The sequence below is a fragment of the Tamandua tetradactyla genome, chromosome 16 (genome assembly GCF_023851605.1).
Source record: "Tamandua tetradactyla isolate mTamTet1 chromosome 16, mTamTet1.pri, whole genome shotgun sequence".
NCBI lineage: Eukaryota > Metazoa > Chordata > Mammalia > Pilosa > Myrmecophagidae > Tamandua > Tamandua tetradactyla.
The window spans coordinates 21931513-21959209 of NC_135342.1; the positions used below are offsets into that span (position 1 = coordinate 21931513).

A 27697-nucleotide genomic window follows, 5' to 3' on the forward strand; every position below is an offset into this window, starting at 1 on the left:
CATGCTCAGCTAACTCCGTGAACACTGATATTTCTTCCACAACCCTGTGTGAACCAGCCACATTAGCACATTCTCTTTGAATAGTGTGAATGTTATGTGGACAGAACGGACCTCCAACAGTCTGGGGTGTATTTTCCCTCAAACCTGGTGCGGGGGCCCCTGTAGCTACTGGGAACTCATCACAGGCAGCAGAGACCTCATTTGCAGCCCGTGTGCGTCGCCCTCCATCGCTCCGGGCCAGTGTAAATCCAACAGGGAGACTGTGTGCATCTCCACTGCAGACAGGTTCACACCTTGCGTAAACCCCACATCTGGGCAGCAGGGATCTACTTCTGCCAGGACATAATTCTGCAAAATCAGAGTGAACATCCCCCAGGAACCTGGAGAATTCTCCCTCCTACCAAGTGTGAACACCCACAAAGCGCAGCTCTCCACAGACTGCGGTGTGAAGCTGCCTTTCCTATCTCGTGCCAGCCCCCCAGGCCTGGAAGGGGTGTGTGTGGCAGAAAACTGCGCCGTCCTAATTAATAGTCAAAGTCTTGAAGAAGATGACTGTCCGAAGGACCCCCGATTCCAGGCCGCGCACTATGCGGCGCGCGCGCCACCCTACCCCAGTCCCCACGCGCGCACTCGCTCCCCTCCCGTTGGCAACAGGGCTTTCCGCGGGGCCGCGCCAGACTTTCTGAGGCTGTCGATTGGTCGTAGTCCCGGCCACCCAACAGCCAATCAAGCGGGGGGAAAGTGACATCACTCGTTCTCCTCCCTTGCCCCCTCCCCCAAACTTCCCTACTCCCGGCTACCGGCGGCAACAACCACGTGGGGGAGGGGTAAGAGTGTAGAAGCCGGTGAGGTCATTGCACCGCCCCGGCCGCTCCTGATTGGCTGCCGGGCTCGCGGGTGGCGGTTGGCTGCTCCTCGCACCTCCCCCTCGTGCTGCTACCGCCGCCGCTGACAGGAGCCACCGGTGACGCTAGAGTCGGGAATCCGGGTGAGTCTGGGCCCTGGGTCTAAAATGTTCCTGGTGTCCAGTGAAACTCGAGGAACTGTCCTTTCCGACTTTTTCTCCTCGCCTGGGTTCTTTGGTGCTCCAGGCACTCTGTCACATGGGAGTTGTAGTCTGCCTTTTACTATGGAGTATGGGCCAGAACTGTAAGAAGACTACCATTCCCAGCAGGAATTGCGATCAGCAGGTCAACAAACGTTCGGGCCACGCCTCCTCAGGCTGCTCATTGGAGAGCTCGTGCCTTAGCCCCACCTTCATGCAGTTAATTGGCTACTGTCCCTCCTAGAGGCTGAGTTCCGGCCTAGGGTGCCTGGCGACTGGGTACTGTATTCATCACTCCGCACTAAAGCGGTCTGCAATTGGTCAAGACTGATGTCCATCATTTGCCCAGGGGCAGGACCCTGGGCAGATCAGGCGGTCGTAGGCTCAGGTTGGTGTCGGTCCCGGGGGGAGGGAGGTCTTGGATCTAGGCCCCTCCCCCTAGCGCTGCCGGCTGGGGACGATTGGTCGTGGCGAGCGTCGCTCGTCGTTGGGAGGCGGAGCCGACCAGGCTGCGAGTATGTATTGGTGTAGGCCGACGCCGGTCAGTGGGGTTGTGGCCGCTGATTGGCTGGCTGCTCCAGCTGTTGCAGGTCCATTCACCATTTTGTGTGTTGGAGTAAAAAAAAAAAGGGAGAATCGAGAGGGAGAGCTGGAGGGGGGGCGGGGAGGGACCGGACCGGACCGAGCCGGAGCCACGGCCCCCCGCCCCGAAACCCCACCGAGCCTGAGGTGAGGGGAGGGGCCAGGGCTGACACGGGCAAAGGGGGTTCGGGGGGTTGGGGGCCGGGAGGGGACAGGTGGCAGGGACGGGGAGGGGGTGCAAGGGGAAAGGGGTGGGCGGAATGGTGGGAAAGGGGAGACAGTGGAGGAAGTGGTAGGGAGGGGCACGACAGAAAAGAGGTGACTGGGGGAGGGGGGTGGTGGGCAGGAGAACTGGTAATAGAAATGGAGGGGTGACAGGACTAGATCAGGGTACAGGGAGAGGAAGGGGACAGTGTTGGAGGGGTGACAAGGAGAGGTGATGGGAGAGAGGGTGACAAGTCTGGTGAGGACTGACAGGAGAGTGACTGGAAGGAAGAGGTGAGAGAGATAGATGAGGGTGACATGGAGGGGGTGACAGAGGAGGGGGCCTAGGGCCTGTGAGGAGAGAGGTAGAGGTAGAGGTGGTGACAGTGTGGCAGAGAAGCTGGTGGTAGGAGGGCTGATGGGTGCAGAGGGAATGGGACCTGGCAGAGCTAGGGCCTGGGCTGACCTGGGCTTAAGAAGTTACTGCTCAAATTCTGAGGGAGGTGACGGCCCGCAGCACCCAAGGGGGAGAGTCATCCTGGGAGGGGTGGACAGGAAGGGAACAGGGCCCTTGGGGAAAAGAAGAGTCTTGGCATATAGGTTGAAGAGGCCAGGCTAGGCAGCAGGGTCCAGGGGAGCCCAGGAGTATGGTTGTAGGCTCTGAGTGGGGTATGTGAAGGTTTGTGTTGGGGAATGGGCAGGACTGGAACCAGACCTCAGAACCCAGGAGAGTGGTCCTGCAGGTCAATGGGGAGAAGGTGGCACAGTTGCCCAACTCATGGGCACTGGGGTGCCACCCCTACTGTGGGAAGGCCCGGGCTCACCAGGCTCTGACTGGAGGACCCCAAGATTGGCCCAGGGGGAGGGCAGTTTTGGGACTGCAGGGTTCACTGGAGGAGCAGGCCAAAGCGGGAGAGTAGAAGGTCAGGAGTCTTGGGAAAGGCTGAAGAATGAGTCAGGGGTGCCTCAGATTGTGTTCGGCCTTTGGTCCTTGGCCTCCTAGCCCTACCAGAAGCACCCTTTTGGCCTCTTGGGTCTTTCCACTCACTTCAGAGTAAAGTTTTTTTTTTCCCTTTTCTTTTCTCAGGGCAGCTTGAAAGGGGGCGGGCAGTCATGACTGTTCAGGAAGTGGGTGAGGTTGGCCTGCTAGGCTTGTCCTGCTTTCTTTGACCTTCTCCCACTTACCCCCACCTGCAGTCGGAGGACATATTTGGGGGTCAGGCCTGCTGGCTAAGTCACCCTGCTAGAGCCAAGCCAGCCAGGGTGGGGATGCATGCAGGCAAGAAGAGGGGGTCTAGGCTTGCGGGTAGCATGCTGGGTGTTGTGGGGGGAGGGGCAGGTTCCCCTCGTGCGGGACGGTGAAACCCTGGGGTATACCTCTGTGTCCCACTGTTTGATGACGTCTGTGTGCTATGTGTATATGATTATGTGTGTGTGTGTGTGCTCATGCAGGGCCCTGCGGCAGTCCTAGGTATGATGAGCTCTTGCCCCAGACGTGCTACTGCCTGCTCCCTGCCAGGATCTGGGTTGATGGTTGCACTTGGCAGGCCTGGGGTGCAGAGTAGAGTGGGCAGGCAAGAGTCCTGAGGGATGGCTGCCCACTCCTGCCCACAGTGCCCAGCAATGTCAATTGTCCGGGGCCTGGCCACCTCCCTTTCTGTGGCTGTAGATGTGCATGGCATGTATGTGTGTATGTGTGTGTGTGGCCTCAGGACAGTGACAGTGCAAGGGAGTGTGCCCTCCAGGTCATGTGACAGCCAGCACACAAGCTGGTTAAGAGCACAGACTCTGAAGCCAGATTGCCTGGGTTCAGTCCCGAGCTCTGCTGCATCCCATCCCAGCTGAATGATCATGGACCACTTGCTTAATCTCTCTCTGTGTTGGTTTCCTCAAGTGTAAAATAGTAGCACCTGCCTCTTAGGGCTGTTGTGAGGATGAAATGGGTTAAAAAAAGCAAATTTTAGCATAGGGCCCGGCACATGGAGAGTGTTCCGAGGTGTGAGCTTACAGCTTCTTGGTCCCTTGGCATGTATGTGAGTCTGTCATGTCCTCTGTGGAAGGAGCAGGTGCATGTGAGTTTTTCCTGAGGAGGCAGAGTGGAAGTGCTCAAGGGACACAGGAGCCAGGGACCCACATGAGTTGGGGGCAGCCCGCTGGGGAGGCCTTGGGACCATGGAGTTGAAGCAGTGGCCTCAGCAAGTGGGAAGTCTTGGGGGAGGCTGGGCCTGGAGGGTTCCTGAGTTGCTCCTGATGATCCCTGTCTGCCATCTACCCTGCAGGTATCTGAGGGTGTGGAGGAAAGATGAAGCCAATGAAGAAGGCCTGCACCAGCCTCCCCGGTCCCGGAAGTGGCAGCAAGTCCCCCCCAGCTACCAGGGCCAAGGCCCTGAGGCGGCGAGGGGCTGGGGAGAGTGACAAGCCAGAGGAAGAAGATTATGAGGCACAGCAGCAGCAGCAGCCGGGGCCAGAAGAGGCTGAGGAGGGTGAGGAGGAGGAGGCTGAGCAGGGCCCCGGGGCTGAGGAGCCTCCCCCAGAGCTGCACTCTGATGAGCCGGCCCCAGGTCCAGCAGAGGACTCCAAGGGCGAAGGGGAGGCAGGCCGCTGGGAACCCTCACTCAGCCGCAAGACAGCCACATTCAAGTCAAGAGCACCCAAGAAGAAGTACGTGGAGGAGCATGGGGCAGGTAGCAGTGGGGCAACCGGGGTGCCCGAAGAGCCGGCGCGGACCCCCGAGGAGGCCAGCACCCTGGGCCTTCCTCCACGGCCACCTGCCTCTACCCGTTCCTCCTCTACGGACACAGCCAGCGAGCACTCGGCGGACCTGGAGGATGAGCCAGTTGAGGGCGGTGGTCCAGGCCCCTGGCCCCCCAGTGGCACCAGTGGCGGCTATGACCTGCGGCAGCTACGGTCCCAGCGGGTTCTGGCTCGGCGCAGTGACGGCCTCTTTTTGCCGGCTGTGGTTCGCCAGGTGCGCAGAAGCCAGGACCTGGGTGTGCAGTTTCCGGGAGACCGGTCCCTAACTTTCTATGAGGGCGGGCCAGGTGGTGGGGTGGACGTGGTGTTGGATGCCACGCCACCACCAGGTGCACTGGCGGTGGGCACGGCTGTCTGTACCTGCGTGGAGCCCGGTGTTGCTGCTTACCGGGAGGGTGTGGTGGTGGAAGTGGCCACCAAGCCAGCTGCCTACAAGGTCCGCCTCAGCCCTGGCCCCATCTCCCACCCCGGCCCACCCCCACCTCTCCCACAGCACCCACATCCCCCACACCGGGAGCCCGAGGAGGCTGTGTGGGTGGCCCGCTCTAGTCTGCGCCTTCTGCGGCCTCCCTGGGAACCTGAGGCCCTGCCAAGGAAACCCCCAGTGGGCCTCGAGGAGGAGCAGGTGGAGCCAGGGGCCACTCTGCCCCCCTGCTCCACTGCTCTGGAGCCTAAGCAGCCCGAGGACGCAGAAGTATCCAAGATCAGCTTTGGTGGCAGCCTAGGGACATGTGAGGAAGGCGAGGAGAAGCACCCACCAGTGTTGGGCACCCCAGCCCTGCTCCCACTGCCCCCACCCCAGCTCCTGTCACCACCACCCAAGTCCCCGGCTTTTGCAGGCCCTGGCCGCCCCAGTGAGCAGCCTTCACCCTGCCAGGAGGGGAGCCAGGGTGGCAGCCGAAGCAGCAGTGTGGCCTCTCTGGAGAAGGGCATGGCGCCGGCGGTTCGGGCTCGCACTCCACTGACAGCTGCCCAGCAGAAGTACAAGAAGGGTGATGTGGTCTGCACACCCAATGGGATCCGCAAGAAGTTCAATGGCAAGCAGTGGCGCAGGCTGTGCTCACGAGACGGCTGCATGAAGGAGTCACAGCGGCGGGGTTACTGCTCACGCCACCTGTCCATGCGAACTAAGGAGATGGAAGGCCTGGCGGACAGTGGGCCAGGTGGGGCTGGGAGGCCGGCCGGTGTGGCAGCTCGTGAGGGCAGCACCGAGTTCGACTGGGGTGATGAGACATCGCGGGATAGTGAGGCCAGCAGTGTGGCAGCCCGGGGAGATTCACGCCCACGCCTGGTGGCCCCTGCTGACCTGTCCCGCTTTGAGTTCGATGAGTGTGAGGCAGCCGTGATGCTGGTGTCACTGGGCAGCTCACGCTCAGGCACGCCCTCCTTCTCACCCGTGTCTACACAGTCGCCCTTCTCTCCTGCTCCGTCACCATCACCCTCGCCACTCTTCGGCTTCCGCCCTGCCAACTTCAGCCCCATCAATGCCTCACCAGTCATCCAGCGCACTGCCGTCCGCAGTCGTCACCTGAGCGCCAGCACCCCCAAAGCAGGTGTGCTGACGCCACCAGACCTGGGACCCCATCCTCCACCGCCAGCCCCTCGAGAACGCCACTCCTCTGGCATACTACCCACCTTCCAGACTAACCTGACCTTCACCGTGCCCATCAGCCCTGGGCGGCGGAAGACAGAGCTGCTTCCCCATCCAGGGGTGATGGGGGCTCCTGGCACAGGGGGCGGAGGAGCCCCCTCAGACTTCCCCAAGAGTGACAGCCTGGACTCTGGGGCGGACGCAGTGTCCCACACACCTAACCCCTCCACACCAGCCAGCTTCCGGGCTGTGTCACCCGCCGTGCCCTTCTCCCGTTCCCGCCAGCCCTCTCCATTGCTGCTGTTGCCCCCACCAGCCGGCCTAACCTCAGATCCAGGACCCTCTGTACGCAGGGTGCCTGCTGTGCAGAGGGACTCCCCTGTCATTGTCCGCAACCCTGATGTACCACTGCCCTCCAAATTCCCTGGCGAGGTGGGCACTGCCAGTGAGGCCCGGCCTGGGGGACCTGGGCGGGGCTGCCGTGAGACCCCAGTGCCTCCTGGGGTACCCAGTGGAAAGCCTGGCCTGCCGCCACCTTTGCCAGCCCCCGTGCCCATCACCGTGCCTCCAGCTGCGCCAACTGCTGTGGCCCAGCCGATGCCCACTTTTGGCCTGGCTTCTTCGCCCTTCCAGCCTGTGGCCTTCCACCCCTCACCTGCTGCCCTGCTACCCGTCCTGGTGCCAAGCAGCTACACCAGCCATCCTGCCCCCAAGAAGGAAGTCATCATGGGCCGGCCTGGGACAGGTAAGAAGTGCGGGTGGATGTGCCGGGCGAAGGCTTGCTTTGTTAAGGGTCATTTGCCAAATGGGTTCTCGAGTAATAGAGAGCCGTGAGCTCCCCTCCCCAGGAGGGCTCCAAGGGGAGGCTGGTCTCCTCTCTGCACAGATGCTGCAGTGGGAATTCACATCAGGCCAGGGACTGGACTATGCAACTTCTAAGTCCTAGCCTGTTTACAGAAGACCTCCTAAGGGAATGCAGCTCTCTACTCTCGAGGGGCCCATCAGTCGTGAAAACTTTATGGAGTGCACCTCCCAAGCCAGGCCCTCATAGGCTAACGGGCAGCAGAGCATGATGACCAGCAGCAGCTCCATGCATTGGGGTCGGGCAGTGGGTCACTGTGCTTAGCACTGCATGTGGCTTTTCATGCCAAACCCTCTTACACACTCATCCACCCAGTAATAGGATGCTTACAACATACCCAGCCCTGCTCCAAGCCCTTTGCGAATATTAGCTCATTTCGTCTTCACAATTATACTATGAGGCAGGTGCTGTTATTTTGCTCATTTAGAGCAAACTGAGTCCAGGTTAGTAATGTGTCCAGGGTCCTGTGGCTAGTAAACAGTGGTGCCAGTTTCCAAGCCCATGGTCTGGCTCTTGACCATGCTGCCACAATGCCAGACTAAAGATGGGAAGTCTGAGGCTCTCAGAGGTCCTGCTTAGAGGTGGCAGGACTGGGGCTTAGACACTTGTCTTCATCACCTCACCCAATAAATATCACAGGTACAGTCAGTGCCGTGGTAGGAGCAGGGGCTGTGCTGGGTGCACCTCAGGGTGTGCAGGTAGCCTGGCTGCCCAGAGGACAGGTTGTGGGAAGCAAGAGTTGAAGGATGAGTGGGAAACCCAGAAGGCTGTGCAAGCCCAGAGAAGGGTGCTGAACCAGCCTAGGAAGACAGGGGAGGGTCTTGAAAGAGGAGCCAGAGGCTTATTGACAGACCTGAAGGGTCAGAAGGAGTGAGCCAGGCAGGCAGGGGACCTACCTACCAGGCAGTGGGAGCAGTTTTTGCAAAGGTCTTGAGGCCGAAGCAGGTATTGAAAGGAAGTTGAATCTGCAAAGCCAAGGGCTCAAGAAGGTGGATGAGCATTGGGATGTGTCACTGGATGCTGAGGAAGGACCAGGCCACTTAGGGGCCTTATAAGACACTCGAACTTTATCCTGAGAGCACTAGGGAACATGGAAGTGTTTGAGCAGATATGACCACTTTGGCTGCACTGTGGAGAGTGGGTTTGATTTGCAGAGGCCAGAGGCAGGGAGACCAGCAAGGAAGGGGATGGTGTGTGGATTTGGGCAGGAGCCGCCAGGGTTTGTGCTGGGGTAGGGGTTACAATTTGAGAAAGATCTTAGCCCAGCCAAACCCAGGAGAGGATGCAGGGCTTGTGCCTGCCCTTCATGCTCATAAACTGCAGTATAAGAGGTGCTTTCTGCCCTGCAACCATCTTTAGATTTGTTAATGTAGTCGATGTGAACAAAGTTCCATAGAGGTGGACACAACAGGGATTTCTGTTCTAAGCCTCTCACCCCCACCCCCACCCCCACCCCTGTAGGCCCACCCGACCTTGCCCTCATAGCATTATCTCACGTGACCCTCACTTCTGCATTGGGTGGAGGGGGTGGCACTGATGCAGGTGACACAAGCCTAAGGGGGCAGGCCCAATGGAGGCTCCCACTGCCATTTTTCAGATGAGGAGAAGTGAGACCCAAACAGAAGAAGAGTTTTGATTGAGGTCACCTAGCCAGGGTGGCCTTGCTTGGCCCAGGTCTCCTGACCTCCAGATCATAGGACTCCCTACCAAGAGATACAGAGATAAGAGGTGGCATTGTTCATTAAGTGCTTCCTGAATTGTCATGACTGCCCCAGGAGGTCAGTATAGTATGGATATTGGCTCCATTTAACAGAGGAGGAACTAGCCTAGAGAGGTTAAATGACTTGCCCAAGGTCACCCATCCAGAAGAAATAGTGCTGGCATTTGAATCCAGGCCTTTTAGCTCTAGAGCTTAGGTTCTTAACCACTCGCAGTGATAATAATATGCACTCTTTGTTGAGCATTTATCTTGAATCCAGCCTGGGGCTCAGGGCCATCTCATCAAATCCTCCTGATGCCGTGAAGCAGGGATTACCAGCCCTGTTGTCCAGGGGGAAACTGAGGTTCAGAGAAGGGAGGCCCCTCACTGTAGCCACCTCAGAACTTATGCAGTGCTTGTCCTGGTGGTTCTGAGCAGTGCCTCCCTGATAACACCCATGCTGAAGTATCCAAGTGGCCCTCAGATTCCCAGCCAGCAAGCCCCTTTCATCTTCTCCCAGAGGCCTCCTTGGACCTCCCTATACCCTTGCAAGCTAGGCTTTTGGGGGCCTTCTACCTCTGATACCCAGATAGGACAGACCATGCCTGGAGACGTGGTGAAGCCTTTGTCCTGGCTCCTTTTGCCTGCCCAAGCCAGGGCCTGACTCTTGCTCAGAGGGCAGCAGGTGTGAGGGGCAGCCTGGGGTAGCCTGCCTGCTCCTGCCCCCCGCCAGGCATTTGCTTCCGCTGGGGGACGTGCCCGGGCAGGCGGCCGGCATTCTCTACATTCTGTGCATGGCCAGGCGGGCCAGCTGTTGCTGCCACCTCCCTCTGACTCTTCCCGCCTGCTCCCCAGGAGAGAAACCCGCCCAGGGCCTGCAGCCCTGGCCCAGGAGGCCAGATGTCTCAGCCCCATTCCTGGCACAGTCTTCTTCCCGGCCTCCAGCTTCCCGCCTGGCTTTCCCTTATTGACAGGCTTTGCCCCTTCTCAGGGCCCTCTGTCTGACTGTCTGTCTCTCTTTGGACCATTGTAGGTATAACTCTCTCCCCTGGGGTCCTATATCTATCTCTTTCTGAGTCTATATTTCTAGGCCTATCTTTGGACTTCTGGCTGGCTGGCTGTCTCTCAGAGTCTGACCCTCTGTACCTTTGGGTTCACCCCTTCCTGTCTTCAGTCACTGTCTGCGCTTTCAGCCCATCCTCTTTCTTTTATTGGCCCCAAGTCTTGGAATCCTGTCTCTGGGCCAGCCTTGACCTCTCCTCTGGCCCTCCCTCTCCCATTTTTAAGACAGACTTGCTGTCCCCATTTCAACCCCTTTCCCCTTCACCTTTCTCTGTTCCTTTAAGTCAGGAGGCATTCAACAAATATCAGAAACCCTACTCCCTTCTTGGGGAGGTTGTCCAGGCCCTGGGGAATCCCTTTTGCTCCTTGACAAATTAGCTGGCCATTACTGTCCCTGAGACCTACTAAGAGGTGTTGGGAGCCATCCTGCAGACCCAGTCACCATCCAAGCACCTGTTCCCAAGATGGGCAGGAAGGTGGGGGCTGTATGGGCCAAGCCAGGAGATCCGCTGTGGGGGAGCAGCCGGAAAGCAGCTCCTATGCCTACCCATCTGCTAGAGGGCATGACCCACGTCATCCCACTACCTTCAGGAGACACAGCTGGTGCTGCTCCATCTAATTGAGTTTCCCATGTGGTCCACCCCCATAGGTATGGCCTCAGGAAGCAGGCAGTACCCACCAACTAGGCTTGGGCAGGAGGGGAAACTGAGGCCTAGAGAGCGGGACTGAGGGGATTCAGCCTGGGTATCCTGGCTTGGGCATACAGACTATGCCACCAAAATTTCCATTTTGTCTCAAACAGTGAACTCCATCTCCACCATCAGAAGTTGGCTCCCTTTTCCTCTCTCTGCCTAGACCAGGGCTGAAAGAAAGGGAAGGGGCCATCTAGGTGGAGTAGCCACAGGAGCAAATGCCAGGAGGGGTCAAAGTGCCTGAACTAAGTGGTCGGTCCAGGTTGGATCTGAGACTTGAGCCCATTTTTGGCAAAAGCGTGCCATGGAGGGCAGGTCCAGCCCGACAGGGCTTGAATGTTAGGCTGAGAAGCTGGACCTCTAGACTGGGGCCGGTGGGGAGCCAGGAAAGGGGTGAGAGCAGGGGAGGGAAAAGGTTGCATCTGGGTGTCAAAAAGATCCCTCAGGGACTGCCCTGGAGAAGAACGAGGCTCAGGCTGGGAAGAAGAGGCTGAACATGAGGGACGTTTGTGAGATTGCGGGAGTGAGTCTTGGTGAGTTGGTGGAAGAGACCCTAGCTCCCCCATCTGCGAGGGATGGCTCTGCCTCCTGGCGGCTAGTGGCGGCGGGGCGGACGGCGTGCGCATGCGCAGCGCTGGGCGTGGGGGCTGTGGCGACCTGGCGCCCCGACATTAATGGCTCCATTAGCCGCCTGGAGGCGCATTAGCGGCGGCGACGGCGTCTGGCTCCCATTACCACCGGCGGCAGTAACTACACCGCAGGCGGCTGGACCCTAGCCCACCGCGCCTCTTCCTCCGCCCGCTCCCCGTCCCAGGTTCCCTCTTCCCACGGGGATCCGGGCCAGAGAATACTCGCACACTTCCCCGGCACCTTTCGGCGGAAAAGCTGATTAAGCCAGGTAGACCTAGGTTCAAATCCCGGCCGTGTCATCTGACTGCAAAACTGTACTCCCCACATGAGCCTTTTTTTGAGTAATCTGTTACACAGGGTGCAGCGGAGGTTTTCCGGATCCGAACCTGGTAAGGGCGGCGCCCAGCTCTACCTAGCACTAAAAGACGCAGGTTCCCGCGCCCCTGGGGGTAGACCCCTGGCCTTGGGTCTGCAGCCTTCCCATTGGCCCCCGTCATGTAGGCCGGCCGCTGATTGGCCGAGACCCATTTCCCCCTCCCGCCCCTGCGCAGTTAACCCCTGTGCGACCGCGCCCTTAGGTTAGGTGAGCCCCCCTACCCCCCCCCGCAGACATTTCGGGTGCCAGCTGGCTTGCACCCCGCCGCGGCCCGCGTGGGTGTCAGGCCGGCCGGGCGTCCGCCCGCTCTCCCAGCACAAAGCGGCTTTATGAGGCCCGCCGGGGACTGGCTCCGGGCCAAGCGGCGAGTGGAAAATCTCGTGAGCGCGGGGAGGGGAGGGGAGCGTAGGGCGGCGCCCCCCTACTGCACCGGGGCCCCGGCGCCTCCCTCAGCCCGCGCCGACTGCCCCCCAGGCTCGGCGCCTTTACCTACCGCCTCCCCGGTCCACCCCACCTCCGCACCTTCCCACCCTAAGCCCATAACCCGGCCCCTCTGTCCGCATCCTGCCCGTCTCCCAATCTCTGGGGATCCTTCCCCTACTTCCCCGGCTGCCTCTCCCTCCGGGTCCTCTGCCTACCCCAGCCTCACTCACACTGACTCACCCCCCGCGCTATTTTTAGCTTCCCATCCCTCCCGAGCCGCGCCAGCCCAATCCTGGGCTCGTTCCCCAGGCAACCCTGGCCGTCGCCGCCGCCCGTGTGTGTGTGTGTGTGTGTGTGTGTGTGTGTGTGTGTGTGTTTACGTGGAGAGCGGGCAAGGGAAGCTGGGGACACTAGGGTGGCGAGCCAAGGCCCGTGTGTGTGTGTGTGTGTGTGTGTGTGTGTGTGTGTGTGTGTGTGTGTGTGTGTGTGTGTGTTTACCTGGAGAGCGGGCAAGGGAAGCTGGGGACACTAGGGTGGTGAGCCGAGGTGGGGACCCGGGCCTGGAGGGCGGCAGGGGCGTGGTGCCTCGCGGGCTCAATAAATGGGCCATGAGTTCAGTGGTGTCTGCCCATTCCTCGGTTTGTCAGTCTTCTTGGATGCGAATCCCGGGACTTTGGGCAGGCCTCGGCCCGCTCTCACGTGTGGCTGGCATACCTTCGTCTGGACTCCCTGCCCCAGGTCAGAGTGGTGCCTTAGGAGCTGTTTAGGGCCAAACCTTTGTGTAGTTGGTGATGGCGCTGGGAGTGGCTGCTGCGGCAGTCCTACCCATTGCTGCATTGAGTGAAGGACAGCGTTGCCCCCCTCCCCTTGTAGGCCGGGGCCCTGGTTAGGGAAACCCCCTCAGCCTTTTCAACTAAGGCCCCAGTTAGGGTGGGGGATGGCTGGAGAGAGGGAGATGTTTAGGAATAGAACGTGCTCCTCCACCCCACCCCTAATCCACCCCACCCCGGGTTCCTCTACCCTAACAATGGAAGCTAAGTATAGGGCTGGCCCAGTGCCCAGGGCAGGGGGGCCTTTCCTGCCCGGATTCACACCCCTCCCTGCCAGGCTGGGCCCTCTTTTGGCTGTAACCTGCTCTTCCCATCCCCTTTCCATGGGCACTGTGTCTTCTACCAGATGTGTAGCCTTTCCAGATGCGTGGGGCCCTCTCTCATTGCTGTGCCAAGCCTGGCTCTTTTCCTTACCCAACCAAAGCAGGGAAGCTGGGGATAGGACCCCTCTCTGTTCTCCCTGGGCTGCATGGTTGGGAAGGGGTTAAGTTGCCAGTAGGTGACTCACCGGTGGGGAGAGGAGGGGGCAGCGCTGGGGAGATAGCAGGCCACATTGATTTCAGCCTCGATTTCTGCCTCAAGTTGCAGTCCCTGGGGCAGTGAGGTAATGGAGGTTCTGAGTCGGGGGCTGCACGGGGAGGAGGGGGCAGTCACCTAATAGTCCCTCAGGTGGCTCCTCCAGGCTCACAACCAAGTGTCTGGAGGTCATACCGCTACAGGTCTCCCCTTCCTCTCTGGTTGTAGCTCCAGCTGCCTGTTTTTTGCCCCCTCCCCATGCCCTTGGCTCTGTCAGTGGCTGGGACAGGCTGGGACAGGCTGGGAAAGGGGTTGTCTGCTGCTCCATGTGTGTAGGAGTCCGGTCTTGGTCTGTCAGAGCCTGTGTAACCTTTACCTGATCCCAGGTGTGATCCCAGGCCCTTCTTGGGGCCCCATGGCCTCTGCATCTCTGCCTGGTGAAAGACCCTCATCTAATCTGTGTGTGCCCTCTGACTTTCCGTGGTTCACCAGTTCCTCTGTATATTGTCTGGCCATATTCTTGAGCCTGTTACAGAGTCCTTGCCTGTGTCCACCTGAGGTTAAGTATTGGGTGGTGGAAAGGGCTCTTGAGTTGGAGCCTTTGTCTGTTAAGTCCTGGTTGCAATTTACTGTCTTTCTCAGCTTCATTTTATCACTGAATAGTGAGCATAGATACTAAAGCCCTAGGTGGCTGTGAGGGTTTAGTGAACAAGATCATATACATAAGCCCCCAGCACGTGGCAGCCCCAGTGCTGGTTTCCTTTCTTCCCCCTGTCCCTTATGGTGGCAGTAACCTTGGTGTTCTGTGGCCTCTGCTCTGCCATTGTCCTGCTGAATCTCAGTGAATGGCCATGAGGTTTTGTATACCTAATGGGCTAGGTACTAAAGTAGTTAGTACCCGTGAAGGTTATATAGTGTGTAAGGTCAATATGATGGTCTGTCTGTGAGAGTTGTGTGTGTTGGGGGTCGGGGTATTATGTATCAGGAAGGTTGTAAGAGGCTGTGAAGATGGAAGTGTGTTTTTGTGTGGTGGTGTGGGAGGGATGTGGGATGTATGTGATGGATTGGCAATGGCTGTGGTGATGCGTGTGAGATCATTCTGCCATTTGATAGGCTGTGTGTGTGTATGATGACTCATGTGGGCTGATGGGTGTGTAATGAGATACGTGTTGGTGGGCATGTATGATGGAACATGTATGAAGTGGGTGAAGAGGATACTGGAGACTGTGCTTGGTGGTGGGTGGGAGCACTGGGCCATGTGTGAAGTCCACATGTATGTGAGCAGGTGTGACCATGTGGGTGTAGGACCGAGGGTATATGTGGCCGTGGGGGCGTGGATGAGAGAATGGGTGTGGCGCGAGTGTACGTCTAGGGGGAGTGTGTGATTGTACTAGTGTGAGAGTTGGTGAGGGCTCAGGGGTGGCTTGCCCAATCTTACCCGCAGTTTGCCTGCCCCGCGGAGCCGTCCGCGCCCTCTCAGGCACGGGGGAGGCGGGCCGAGCCGTGCGTGAGCGTGTTCTTCGCACGGGCTGGACACGCACAACGCCACACTCAAGTCTGGGATCTCTGCAGCGTGGCGCCCCGAACCGCCCCCCTGGCTCGGTGCCTTTACTGCAATGCGCCCTCCCTGCCACCCTCCTCCCGCGGCCCCGCCTCCGGCCGACTAGGGGCCAACCGGCGCCCGCCCCGCCCTGTCCTTATTTGCATATGACTGACGTTCCCCGGGGCGGCCAATGGAGGCGGGAGCGGCGGCGGCAGCCTATGGGCTTTCGTGCAGGGGGCCGGGCTTGCGCGGAAAGCCGCGGGGGAAGCGGGGAAGGGGCGGGGGGAGGTGCGGCGGGGGGAGGGGATCGCGTAGTAGTGGCGGGGCGGGGAGGCGGCGGTGGTTCGGCGCGGGGCTCGCTCGGAGCGCACGGACGCACGCACGCTGGTCCGTCTGCCCGCCAAGGGCCGGAGGTCGTTCCGGCGCCGAGCCGCGGGCTCGGGGCCTGGAAAGGCGGGGCGGCAGCGCCGGCAGTCGGGGTGCGCGGGGCCCGAGCCGTTACCCGCCGGAGCTGCGAGGGAGGGAGGGAGCCTGCGAGCGGGGAAAGGAGGGGGCCGCCCCCGCGCACGCGCGCCGCGCCCCGCCCCACCTGCCCCGCCCGCCGGGCTTTGCGCGGGAGGAGGGTAAGGGAGGGGGCGGTGCCGATGGCCCCAGTGCCGCGCGCCCCGTGACTGCCCCCGCGCGCGCCGGGGGGCGGGGCGGGGCCGGCGCGCGTTGACCTCCCCCGCCCCCTGGGCGGCGGGAGGCCGGCGGCGCTGTGCGCAGGCGCGTCCGGCGGAGACCCCCGCGCGGGGTGGCCCGAGGGTAGCGGCGTGGGGGGGGGGGGCATGCGGCGACGGCCTCCCGCTCCCCCCGGGCCCAAGCGGCGACGGCGGAGGAGCCGGCGGCGAGCAGAGCGGCAGCGGCCGCTGAGGAGGCGTGAGCCCCGGCCAGGCCCCCTCGCGCCGGACCATGTACTCGGCCCACAGGCCCCTGGTGCCCGCGTCCGGCGCGGCCTCCCGTGGCCTCGGCATGTTCGGTCAGTAGCGCCAGCGCCCTGGGACGGCCGGGGTCAGGGCTTCGGGGTGATGAGTGCAGAGTAACGGTGCTGGGGGTTCATGATGGGAATGGTAGAGGCAGAGTAAAGGGGTGACGGAAAAGTTAACAGCGCTTGGGCGGGCCAAATGGTTAGTGATGGCAGGTGGGAGTGTAGCGGAGCGGGTGGGAACGAGGAGCCGGGAGTACCTGGGACAGCCGTGGCATTTAGATGATGGGTTATACCAAGGCTCTTTGTAATTGGAGGTGAGAGGCGGAGAGCAACTGGCTTTCGGGGCTTGGGTCTGAGCAGCAGGAGACCACGGCTCCGGAAGTGAGTGAGGCACCGCTTAGAGCAGAGAGATGGGCTGGAGTGTTAGAGGTGTACTTTGTGGAGAGGAGTTCAGGAGGGGGCAGGACCAAAGGACTGCCCCCTGCATTGTCTGCTGGGCCCTAGGCCTCTTCTTCCCCATCCCCCAGAAGATGAGGCCCTGACCAGAGAGATCTGTGAAGAGAAACAGGTCCTGGACCTTGAGGTCTGAGCTGACTTTTGGGCTCCCTGGGGTAAGGGAGGGAATGGTGGTAATTTTGAGTGCCCTCCAGGACTCTCTATTCTTCTCTCCAGTTTTCTTGATATGGACTTTTTCCTTTGTCAGCCCTTTCACAATCAGGTCTCAAGGCCTGTGCCTCGCACAGACCTCCCCCAGCCCAGGTTTCTGAAGGCTTGGGGGAGTAGTTCATCCCAGGTCGGGTTGATCTGAATCAGGGGGAGGCCTGAGTGATGGAGAGCAGGGCTAGGGCGTTTCCCTCCTCCCTTCATCGTCTACCCTAGCGCGGGCCTCCTCTGCTGGTTCCACTTCCCCCAAGGAGCCAGGCAGTGAGAGGGGAAGCCCAGCTTAGCTTAGGCCTGCCCCCGGAGTGAGTCCCAGCTCGGGGCTTACTCTCCAACCACCCAGCTCTTAGGCCTGAAGGTGGGACCCATGCCCCCCTTCCCCCCACATTGAGGGAAGTGCCTTCCTGTACTTATCCTTAAGGAAACACCTGGCACTTTTGCCTGCCCTGGGCAGAGACTTAAAACAATTCTCTCCTCTGCCCTATTGTCTGTGCCTTTTCTTCCGAGGAGTTTACCACACCCTCCTCTCTTTCGGGGCAGGGGCAGACATGGGCTGGATGGAAAATAAGCTCTGGGGTTGAAAGGAAGGGGAGAGGCTGAGAGACCTCTTCAGGGATAGTAGATTCTCTTTGGGGTGGAAAAGGGGAGCAATGTTGGAGCCACCTGTACCCATCCTGGGAAGGACAGGTCTGGCTCCCTAACGTTTGAGATGGGGGAAGGAGGCAGAGAGAAAGACCTGAACCCCACACCCTGTTGGTAATGGATGGGAAGAATCAAGAGAGAAGGGGAGATAGGGCCATCTGCCTAGGCAAAGAGAAAGGGGGTAAGTGACTGACATAGTCTGGGGAAGGAGGCTGTAATCAGATGGCAGCATAGGTTCTGGGGATGTGGCACAGCCATGGTGGTGGTCGTGGTGGGGTCCCCAGGCCAGTCGAAGTCGTGGGGCCTCAGGAGTGTGCGATGGCAGATGAGCGTGACCTGGTTTGTGGCAGGAGCCAGTCATTCCTCTGGCCTGGTCCCTGGTGACGGCTCCTAGCGTGTGTGTGTGTGTGGGGGGGAATGTGAGTAGTATTTCTTTTCCTTGCTTATGTCGTCTTTTCTGTACATTTAGAAGCCTTTCAGGGAGGAGTTTTTCTTGGGTGTCATTGCATGGAGGAGCCTAGGAGGCTCTGGGCTTGGGAAAAGGGGAGTAAAGGAGTAGAACTATCTCCTCTGGGGTGGGCAAGAACTTGAGGCCTGGTGGGAGAAGGAGGGGGCGGAATTCAGGGTCAATTTCTCATGCTGCCCAGCTCACCTGGCTCCTTCCTCAGTGTGGACGAATGTGGAACCTCGCTCTGTGGCCGTGTTCCCCTGGCACTCCTTAGTCCCCTTCCTGGCCCCCAGCCAACCTGACCCCTCTGTGCAGCCAAGCGAGGCCCAGCAACCTGCCAGCCACCCTGTGGCCTCCAACCAGAGTAAAGGTGAGGGGTGGGGGCGGTGGGAGGTTGTGGGGATGGGGTCCAGGTGGCCCAGGGGTCTTCTGATATTCTTGCCTATCCCCAGAGCCTGCTGAGTCGGCAGCTGTTGCTCATGAGCAGCCACCAGGAGGGACAGGGAATGCTGATCCTGTGCGGCCCCCTGGAGCCACATGCCCTGAGAGCCCAGGACCCGGACCCCCTCATGCTTTGGGGGGTGTGGATCCTGGCAAGGGACCCCCTCCCACTACTGAGGAGGAAGTTCCTGGCCCCCCAGGAGAGCCCCGTTTGGACAGTGAGACAGAGAGTGACCATGACGATGCGTGAGTGCCTTGGGGGGTGGGGCTAGGGGCTGAGGGGGGTCAGAGACATGGCCCTCATGTTCCCTGCCTCTCCGCCATAGCTTTCTCTCCGTCCTGTCTCCTGAGATCCAGTTGCCTCTGCCACCTGGAAAACGCCGGACCCAGTCCCTCAGTGCCCTGCCCAAGGAACGGGACTCATCTTCTGAGAAGGATGGACGCAGCCCCAACAAGGTGCCTCATCCCCTCACCCCCACACCTACCCACTCCACTAAGTCTGTCTTCCCAGCCTAAATATCCCCACCTGGGGCTTTGTCTCCTATAGCGGGAGAAGGACCATATCCGGCGACCCATGAATGCTTTCATGATCTTCAGTAAGCGGCACCGTGCCCTGGTCCACCAGCGTCACCCTAACCAGGACAACCGGACCGTCAGTAAGATCCTGGGCGAGTGGTGGTATGCCCTTGGGCCAAAGGAAAAGCAGAAATACCATGACCTGGCCTTCCAGGTAATGTTCCTTCCTCCTGAGTCCTCCTGGCTTCCTCTGGTGGGGCAGGTAAGTGAGTGGTTGGTCACCCTGCATTTTCCTGCCAGGTGAAGGAGGCCCACTTCAAGGCCCACCCAGACTGGAAGTGGTGCAACAAGGACCGGAAGAAATCCAGCTCAGATGCCAAGCCCCCAAGCCTGGGGCTGGCAGGAGGACACAAGGAGACGCGGGAGCGGAGCATGTCAGAGACAGGCACTGCTGCTGCCCCGGGAGGTCAGTCAGCCCTTTGACTCTCCTTTTTCATCCCACCTCCCCTAGTTTATTTGCCTGTTACCTTGACAGCGTCTGTTCCTCGCGCCTGTCACTTTAATCAGGGACCCTTACCCATAAAGGAACTGGTATTCATTTTATGTTAAGGAGCCGGGAGATCTAGACAGACAAAATTTTCAAAAAATGGTCTTATTATCAATTGTCATTTATTGAGCACTTACTGTGTGTCAGTTGCCAAGGGGTTCTTAATCTGTACTACTAAAAAACGCACCCCGTTTTCCAGACGAAACTAAAGGAGGGAGGGTCATTTGCTTGAAGTCAGAACACTAGTAAGTGGCAGCATCAGGATATAAACCTCAGCTTGTCAGACTCCCAAAGACCATGGGTAGAACCAGCTCATAACGTGCCTGATGGGCCACTTCTGTTTACTGCCAGTGTCTGACATCCTGACACGCTGTTGTGGGGTTTTTTTTTTTCAATGGTTATGGCCCCAAAACTTTATGAAGTGGGAGTTACTTTGGGATGTGGGAACGAACCAAGGTTCAGGGAGGCCAGCAGTTAGGTATCAAGAACCATACAAACTTATTTCCAGGCTCTCTTGCTCTCAGAAGGGCTGCCTGTCAGTGATGAATGGAATTGTTCTTTGCAACTCCACATGGCAGGAACCAGTAAGAAGGAGATGCTGGGCTGATGGATGTTGTCTCTTTTCCACTAGGTGGCCTAGGAACTGCAGTCTGTGTCTGCCTAGTACCTAGAAATGTTGTTGGATGGCCAGGCCAGTCCAGGTGCTGAGGAGAGGTTTTCTGTCTCTTTGAAATCTCCTACTTTCTGCCCCCCGCACTCTACAGTATCATCAGAGCTCCTGTCCGTGGCAGCCCAGACACTGTTGAGCTCAGACACCAAGGCTTCAGGGAGTGGCTCCTGTGGGGCAGAACGGCTACACACAGTTGGGGGACCTAGCTCAGCCCGGCCCCGAGCCTTCTCCCACAGTGGGGTGCACAGCCTGGACGGCGGGGAAGCAGACAGCCAAGCACTACAAGAACTGACTCAGGTCTGGAGTACTGACCACCTTGGGGTTGGGGGGAGAGGCGGCATGTGGGGCACTGCGGATGGCAGCTCAAGGTGGTCCCTGCTGTGCTCTTCCTGCTGCCTACCCTGCAGATGGTGTCTGGCCCTGCATCCTACTCTGGCCCAAAGCCTTCCACCCAGTATGGGGCTCCAGGCCCCTTTGCAGCTCCTGGAGAGGGGGGTGCCCTGGCGGCTAGTGGGAGGCCCCCACTGCTGCCCACCCGAGCTTCTCGTTCCCAACGTACAGCCAGTGAGGACATGACCAGTGATGAGGAACGCATGGTCATCTGTGAGGAGGAAGGGGACGATGATGTCATTGGTGAGCAGGACCTGCTCTGGAGTTCTGTCCAGGGACTAGCAGGCCAAGGCTGGGAGGGTAGCAACCCAGGCCCCTTCTCTGTCTTCTTTTCCTATTTTTTTCTTAGCTCATGCAGGTTCAGTTCAGACCTTGTTGATTAAACCCAGTCTTGATCTCAGGAAGCCCCTGGCCAGGCAGGAAACATGGGGAACAAGGCACACCAGACCATTAGGGAGTGTTTGATGCTCTTACCCCCATACTCTGAGGCCTCCTGTGAGGCAGATAGTCATAGCCTGGGCTAACAAGTAGTTCTCCCAGATAACATCACTGCCTGCTTGGGACAGAGATGAGGCCAGAGCCTCGGCTCCAGACTGTTCCTCCTGGGTAGCATCACACCTAGCCCCTTTGCTGACATTGTTCCCTCTGCTTCCGCAGCTGACGATGGCTTCAGCACCACTGACATTGATCTCAAGTGCAAGGAGAGGGTGACTGACAGCGAGAGTGGAGACAGCTCTGGGGAGGACCCGGAGGGCAGCAAGGTGGGAGCTTGGGACATGGTACTCTGCCTTCACATTCCCAGGAGAGAGAAGTATCTGTTCCTCCTGGAGGGTGCTTGAGAGAGGGGGAACTTAAGTCTCAGAGAGGGCAGATTATTTGTCCTGTAGTCTTGGGGACTTGGGCCATAGCCAGGAGGAATTGAGACTGTCATCTGGCTGAGCTGACAGGCTGGATGGTGGCAGCTGGGGCATGGGTATTTAGGTGCCAGGGCCCCCAGACATGGCGTGTCCCTCTTCTACCACTCAGGGCTTTGGCTGGAAGGTGTTTTCGCCTGTGATCCGTTCCTCCTTTGCCCACTGTCGTCCATCACTGGACCCCGAGCCCCCAGGGCCCCCAGATCCACCTGCAGCCTTTGGCAAAGGCTATGGCCCCACTCCGCCCCCTTCTTCCTCGTCCTCACCTATCACTGCCTCATCCTCTGCGGCCACCTCCTTCTCACTGGGCCCGGGAAGCTTCAAGGCCCAGGAGTCAGGGCAGGGCAGCACAGCCGGCCCACTGCGTCCTCCACCTTCTGTGGCTGGAGGCCCAACGACACCTTCCAAGGCCACCCGGTTCCTCCCAACGGATCCTGCCACCTTCCGGCGCAAGAGACCTGAAAGTGTTGGGAGCCTGGAGTTACCAGGCCCCTCAGTCATTACAGTGCCTCCTGGAGGGGGAGGGAGTGTCCTGCAGACCCTGGTCCTGCCCTCAAACAAGGAGGAACGGGAGGGCAGCGGGGCCCGCGTGCCCTCGACCCCGTCTCTGGCCTTTGGGGCACCAGCAGCTCCCCCGTCTCGTCCAGCTGCCACCATGGTCACCAATGTTGTGCGGCCTGTCAGCAGCACTCCTGTACCCATTGCATCGAAGCCCTTTCCCACTTCTGGCCGGGCTGAGGCCTCCCCAAATGATGCAACAGGGGCCAGGACTGAGATAGGCCCAGGTACCCGGGGGCCTGGGGGCTCTCCGCTGGGCGTCAGCTTAGTGTACTCGGACAAAAAGTCAGCAGCGGCCACCTCACCAGCCCCACACCTGGTGGCTGGGCCCCTCCTCGGCACTGTGGGAAAGGCACCTGCCACTGTCACCAACCTCCTGGTGGGCACCCCAGGCTATGGGGCTTCTGCACCCCCTGCTGTCCAGTTCATTGCCCAGGGGACCCCAGGCAGTGGAACCACTATAGGCTCAGGAGCTGGTGCTGGGAGTGGCCCAAATGGGCCAGTGCCTCTGGGCATCCTTCAGCCAGGTACCTTGGGCAAAGCTGGTGGTATCACCCAGGTGCAGTACATCTTGCCCACACTGCCTCAGCAGCTTCAGGTGGCACCTGCCCCTGTACCAAGCCCTGGGACCAAGGCAGCGGCTCCCAGCGGCCCTGCACCCACCACCAGCATCCGTTTCACTCTCCCACCGGGCACCTCCACCAACGGCAAGGTCCTGGCTGCCACTGCACCCACTCCTGGCATACCCATCCTGCAGTCTGTACCCTCTGCCCCGCCCCCCAAAGGTGAGGCCTGGGTTGGGCAATACCAGGTGAGGGGCTGCAGGCTTGTTGGGTTCTCTGGTAACCATCTCCTTTCTTGCTTTTTAAATTCCAGCTCAGTCAGTTTCTCCGGTGCAGGCCCCACCCCCAGGTGGCTCTGCCCAACTGCTGCCTGGGAAGGTATTAGTGCCTCTGGCAGCCCCTAGCATGTCAGTACGGGGTGGTGGGGCTGGCCAGCCATTGCCCCTGGTGAGCCCACCCTTTTCAGTACCTGTGCAGAATGGCGCTCAGCCACCCAGTAAGGTAAGGACACGCTGGCTGTGCCCCCCATTCTCTCCCGTTTCTACTGGCATTTGTCTGCAGATCCCATGATTTCTGTACCTCCCATCCTTTGTCCTCATCCACCTATGTCTGCCTTTCTTTCAGTCTTTCCTTTTTCTCTTTTTCTGACAGTCCCTTTTTCCCTCACTTTGGAGCTTTTTCTTTCTCTTTTTCTACCTCTGCATACCAATTCTGTTTTTCTCTCTTAATTCTCTTTTCTGTGTCTACACCTTTTTTCTCCTTTGCACCCCCACCTTCTGCTGTCTTCTCTCTCTTTGTCTCTCCCATCCTGCCTTGATCTCAAATTCTGGATTCCCTGCCCCTACTTAGGTCTATCCATCTAGGTCTTGGTGTTCCCACCCTGCGGTGGGGCTCTGGCTCACCCGGCCCATGTTTGCTCTTGCCCACAGATCATCCAGCTGACCCCCGTTCCTGTGAGTACACCCAGCGGCCTGGTGCCGCCCCTCAGCCCAGCCACGCTGCCTGGATCCACCTCTCAGTCCCAGAAGGTCCTGCTGCCCTCCTCCACCAGGTAACCTCAGTTGATCCCTCTCCTGGAAGCCAGTCCTGGGAATGGGTGGGGTGGGGGTGGGGCCAGCTCACCTCACTCCTCCCCCTCTCCTCTCCCTGTGGCAGAATCACCTATGTGCAGTCAGCAGGCGGGCACGCGCTGCCCCTGGGCACTAGCCCTGCATCCAGCCAGGCTGGAACGGTCTCCTCATATGGGCCCACAAGCTCGGTAGCCCTTGGCTTCACCTCACTGGGGCCCAGCGGCCCCGCCTTCGTGCAGCCCCTGCTGTCAGGTGAGGGGCAGCCTGGCAGGCAGGGCTGGGGACCCAGGGTGGGGCTGGAGCAACCCAGGCCCTGACTCTTGGTCCCTTCCTTCTCTCTCTCTCTCCCACTTGGCAGGCCAAGCCCCACTATTGGCTCCTGGCCAGGTGGGCGTGTCACCTGTACCCAGCCCCCAGCTGCCTCCCACCTGCGCGGCCCCTGGAGGTCCTGTCATCACAGCCTTTTACCCTGGCAGCCCCGTACCAACTTCCTCGGCACCTTTGGCCCAGCCATCGCAGGGACCTCCAAGCCTGGTCTACACTGTGGCCACCAGTACCACATCACCTGCCACCATCCTGCCCAAGGGCCCACCAGCCCCTGCCACTGCCACCCCAGCCCCCACCAGCCCCTTCCCTAGTGCCACAGGTAGGTGTCAGACCAGCCCAGGGCAGGGGGAATTGGGGGACCCAGTGGATGGACTCCAGTCAGGCCTGGCTCAGTGAGCTCTCTTTTCTCCACCAGCAGGTTCCATGACCTACAGCTTAGTGGCCCCCAAGGCCCAACGGCCACCCCCCAAGGCCCCCCAGAAAGTGAAGGCGGCTATCGCCAGCATTCCCGTGGGCTCCTTTGAGGCAGGTGCCCCTGGGCGGCCTGGCCCTGCACCCCGGCTGCCCCTGGAGCCTGGCCCAGCCCGTGAGCCAACAGCCCCAGAGTCTGAGCTTGAGGGGCAACCTACAACACCGGCCCCTCCACCACCCTCAGAAACCTGGACTCCCACAGCCCGGAGCAGCCCACCGCCACCCCCACCTGCTGAGGAGCGGACCAGCACCAAGGGCCCTGAGACAGTGGTGAGTGCATGATAGTTGGTGGGACCAGGCAGGGATGGTCTCCTACAGGTGATTGCCTTTGCCCCTTAGGTGGTTGAATGTCCTTGCCTTTCTGTCCTGTTCTCCGCTATCCCATTTGTTTGTTTTTGTTGTGACCCCTCCCACTTGAGTATCTGAGGTCTCTGTCCTGGTCTTCCCAAGTGTATGACTGGATCTTCTGGAAGGGTCTCTGTGCCTGGCCATCCCAGGCAGACATCTCATTGTGTTTTTGGGCTGTGTCCTCATCCATGTGCCTGTTCCAGTGAGTCTGAACCCAGTGTTCTCTGTGTCCCTGCCCATCCCACCCCAGGCCAGCAAATTCCCCAGCTCATCTTCAGACTGGCGTGTCCCTGGGCTGGGTCTGGAGAGCCGTGGGGAGCCTCCCACCCCTCCCAGCCCAGCCCCGGCTGCAGCCCCAACTCCTGGTAGCAGCAGTGGCAGCAGCGAGGGCAGCAGCGGGAGGGCAGCTGGGGATCCCCCTGAGCGCAAGGAGGCTGCCAGTACTGGCAAGAAGATGAAGGTGCGGCCCCCACCTCTGAAGAAGACCTTTGACTCTGTGGACAAGTGAGCATGGACTGCAGACCTTGGTGGAGTGTGTGGGAAGTGGTGGGTGGGGTGGCTGCCAGTGGCTACAGGGGAGGTGACCCTGCAAGCCCTCCAGCAGGGTCCTGTCCGAGGTGGACTTTGAAGAGCGCTTTGCTGAGCTGCCTGAATTTCGGCCTGAGGAGGTGCTGCCGTCGCCCACCCTACAGTCTCTGGCCACCTCGCCCCGGGCCATCCTGGGCTCCTACCGCAAGAAGAGGAAGAACTCCACTGGTAGGTGGGCGCCGGGCATCGGGGCAGGTGGGGGCACAGACCAGGACTGCCTCCATTAAGCCTGGCTGTTTGACCAGACCTAGACTCAGCACCCGAGGACCCCACCTCACCCAAGCGCAAGATGAGGAGACGCTCCAGCTGCAGCTCAGAGCCCAACACCCCCAAGAGTGCAAAGTGCGAGGGGGACATCTTCACCTTTGACCGTACAGGTGCAGGTGCCTGGGCAGGGAAAGTGGTGGGGAACCCAGGACCTGGCAGAAGGGTTGTGTCTTGGGAACATCGTTAGAGAGTGGGAGAGGTGGGCTGGGTATTGCTAAGAGGACAGCAAGTCAATAGCAGTCTTTACTGGAATCCAGCTGGACCCTCAGGTGCCATGTGACTTTCAGCAGGTCCCCTCTTTGAGCCTCCTTATAAAGTTGAATTCAGGGAGGCTTGGGTGCTTAATGGACAATTGAGCCCTGAGGGTGGCAGGGAGGCCCCGGTGGACGTGCCAGGGCCCAGGCTGCTGCTGTAGCCCTGTCCTCTGGGCCCCCATGCTGCTCCCAGGTACAGAAGCAGAGGATGTGCTTGGGGAGCTGGAATATGAGAAGGTACCATACTCCTCCCTGCGGCGTACCCTGGATCAGCGCCGGGCTCTGGTCATGCAACTCTTCCAGGACCACGGCTTCTTCCCGTCTGGTGAGCGGATCTTAGAGGCAGGGACAAGCTAGGCCCAGGCAGAGGGGATACTCGGATGGGCCCCACCTGCACCCCTCACTTACTTCCCTCTGGTCTTTACATCCCCAGCCCAGGCCACGGCAGCCTTCCAGGCCCGCTACGCAGACATCTTCCCCTCCAAGGTTTGTCTGCAGCTGAAGATCCGCGAGGTGCGCCAAAAGATCATGCAGGCAGCCACTCCCACGGAGCAGCCCCCCGGAACTGAGGCCCCCCTCCCTGGACCGCCCCCTGCTGGCACCGCTGCTGCTCCTGTCCCCACTCCCAGCCCTGCTGGGGGTCCTGACCCCACCTCACCTGGTTCGGACTCTGGCACAGCCCCGGCTGCCCCATCACTGCCTCCACTTCCAGAGCTGGGGCCTGGACAAGTTGGCTGGGAGGGGCCCCCCCAGCCCTCACCCCCACCCCCCGGCCCTTCCACAGCGGCCACAGGCAGGTGAAGGGCCCCTTAGAAGATTCCAGGACCCACAGTGCCCCCCTCAGGACATGGATAGTATGTAGGTGGCAGGAACTGGGGGGAGTATGGTTATCTCCTCACCAATAAAGCCATTTCGTCCTTTCTAGTTTGGGGCGGAATGAGGCCTGCTCCTCATACATACCCCCTCCCTCCACAGCTCCCTCCCTGTGGTGGGGGGCAACTGAGGGGAGGCAGGAGCACCATTTCCCCTACCAAGCCCCTGTATATAACCTGGAGCGTGTTACCTTCAGACCTTTTCACTTGTACTTTATGCAAAATGGCTCGTGTGAGGGCTGCAAGCTGGAGGGCAGTGAGGGCCTTGGAGGGCAGTGAGGGCCTTGGGCCACAGGGAGGCACCTGTGGAGTAGGGAGAGTTCATGCTCCTGTTTTCCCCAGAGGGGCTGGACTCAGGTTAGTTTGGGGGTCGGGGCTCCTGCACTTTGCCACAGGCATGGGGAGAATTCTCTCCTGCTCACTCCGCCCTCCCAACTCGGGTTGTACTTTCTAAGAAGGTGATTCCCCTTTCCTCGCGTCCTTCCCCAGAACAAAACATGTTGATCATGTGCAATATTTCTTACTGTGCTGAGAAGCCGCAATGACCGAGATTAAAGCTGTTTAACACACCTGTGTGGTTGCCCACTCTGCATAGGGAAGGGGTGTTTATTGTACCAGTTCTATTCCCACATGTCTATGGAGCTGTCTGCCAGGTAGAAGGGGAGAAGGTACACTTGGGTGCTGTAATTCCAAGACCAGTCTTCTTCTACACACCCACATCAGAGGGACCTTGTGGATTGATGTCTGACCCACAGGGGACAGGCAGCTCAGCTTCAGCCTGGGAGCCCTGGTTCTGAGGGGGTCAGGGAATGCGATGCCTACTCTGCCTCTTTCTAAGTCAGCCCAGGTGCATCACCCAGAGGCATGGTGCCACAGGAAAACAGTTCACTTTCAGTGGCCTGGGAATCTTGTACTCAAGCAAAAAAGGTCCCCTCAGCCCTCTCACTGTCCTGAGTGATTCCTGTTGCCCCCGTGTGACCTGACCCAGGACTACAGCCAGGCCAGAAGAATCCTTTTAGGCCACGCCCCCTGCCCCCATCTCAGCCAATGGAATCAGTGCCCACCAGGTCTCCTACCTGGGGAGACAGATGTTCCTACTCTGGGTAAAATTATGACTGCTGGGCTAGAAGGGTCAGAGTGGCATCTCCACTAAGGTAACAGCTCCAACAGGTTTCAACTAGGGAGAACACCTGCAGATTGAAGGGACAGCTTAGGGTGAGCTTGGACTGGTAGGGCATTGTGTTCCCAAAATGCCTGTTTGAACTTGGTAATATGGGGTGGTACTGGCAAATTGGCTTCATCTTCTGTGTTATGGATTGGTAATGCCTGCCTAAAGCACTATTGTGAGGGTGGAAATCTGCCTGACTGCAAGAAC

The 27697-nt window shown here is 59.6% G+C and overlaps 1 protein-coding gene across 19 annotated transcripts; it reads left to right on the top strand.

The window, feature by feature from the left end:
- Positions 1-868: 868 nt before the first annotated feature.
- CIC (capicua transcriptional repressor) lies at positions 869-26889 on the top strand. Of its 19 annotated transcripts, none has more exons than XM_077131693.1 (21): positions 869-988; positions 4111-6921; positions 17726-17896; positions 17979-18213; positions 18294-18423; positions 18515-18697; positions 18784-18949; positions 19795-19997; positions 20108-20333; positions 20748-20851; positions 21117-22347; positions 22439-22626; positions 23055-23176; positions 23281-23447; positions 23554-23841; positions 23938-24263; positions 24592-24845; positions 24943-25097; positions 25175-25312; positions 25644-25775; positions 25884-26889. In XM_077131693.1, exons 2-21 carry the CDS (start codon positions 4134-4136, stop codon positions 26249-26251), a joined length of 7575 nt encoding a protein of 2524 aa, XP_076987808.1. In that variant the 5' UTR covers positions 869-988; positions 4111-4133; the 3' UTR covers positions 26252-26889. The 19 variants fall into 19 exon arrangements, with proteins under 19 accessions (XP_076987808.1, XP_076987814.1, XP_076987813.1 ...); XM_077131699.1 differs by having other exon boundaries at positions 25175-25306; XM_077131698.1 differs by having other exon boundaries at positions 24946-25097.
- The last annotated feature ends 808 nt before the right edge of the window (positions 26890-27697 follow it).

Coding starts and splice junctions, on each gene's coding strand:
- CIC (XM_077131693.1), top strand. CDS start 4,134: ATGAAGCCAATGAAGAAGGCCTGCACCAGCCTCCCCGGTCCCGGAAGT. Junction 17,897..17,978: donor GGCCTCCAACCAGAGTAAAG/GTGAGGGGTGGG, acceptor GCCTATCCCCAG/AGCCTGCTGAGTCGGCAGCT. Junction 23,842..23,937: donor CCCCTTCCCTAGTGCCACAG/GTAGGTGTCAGA, acceptor TTTCTCCACCAG/CAGGTTCCATGACCTACAGC.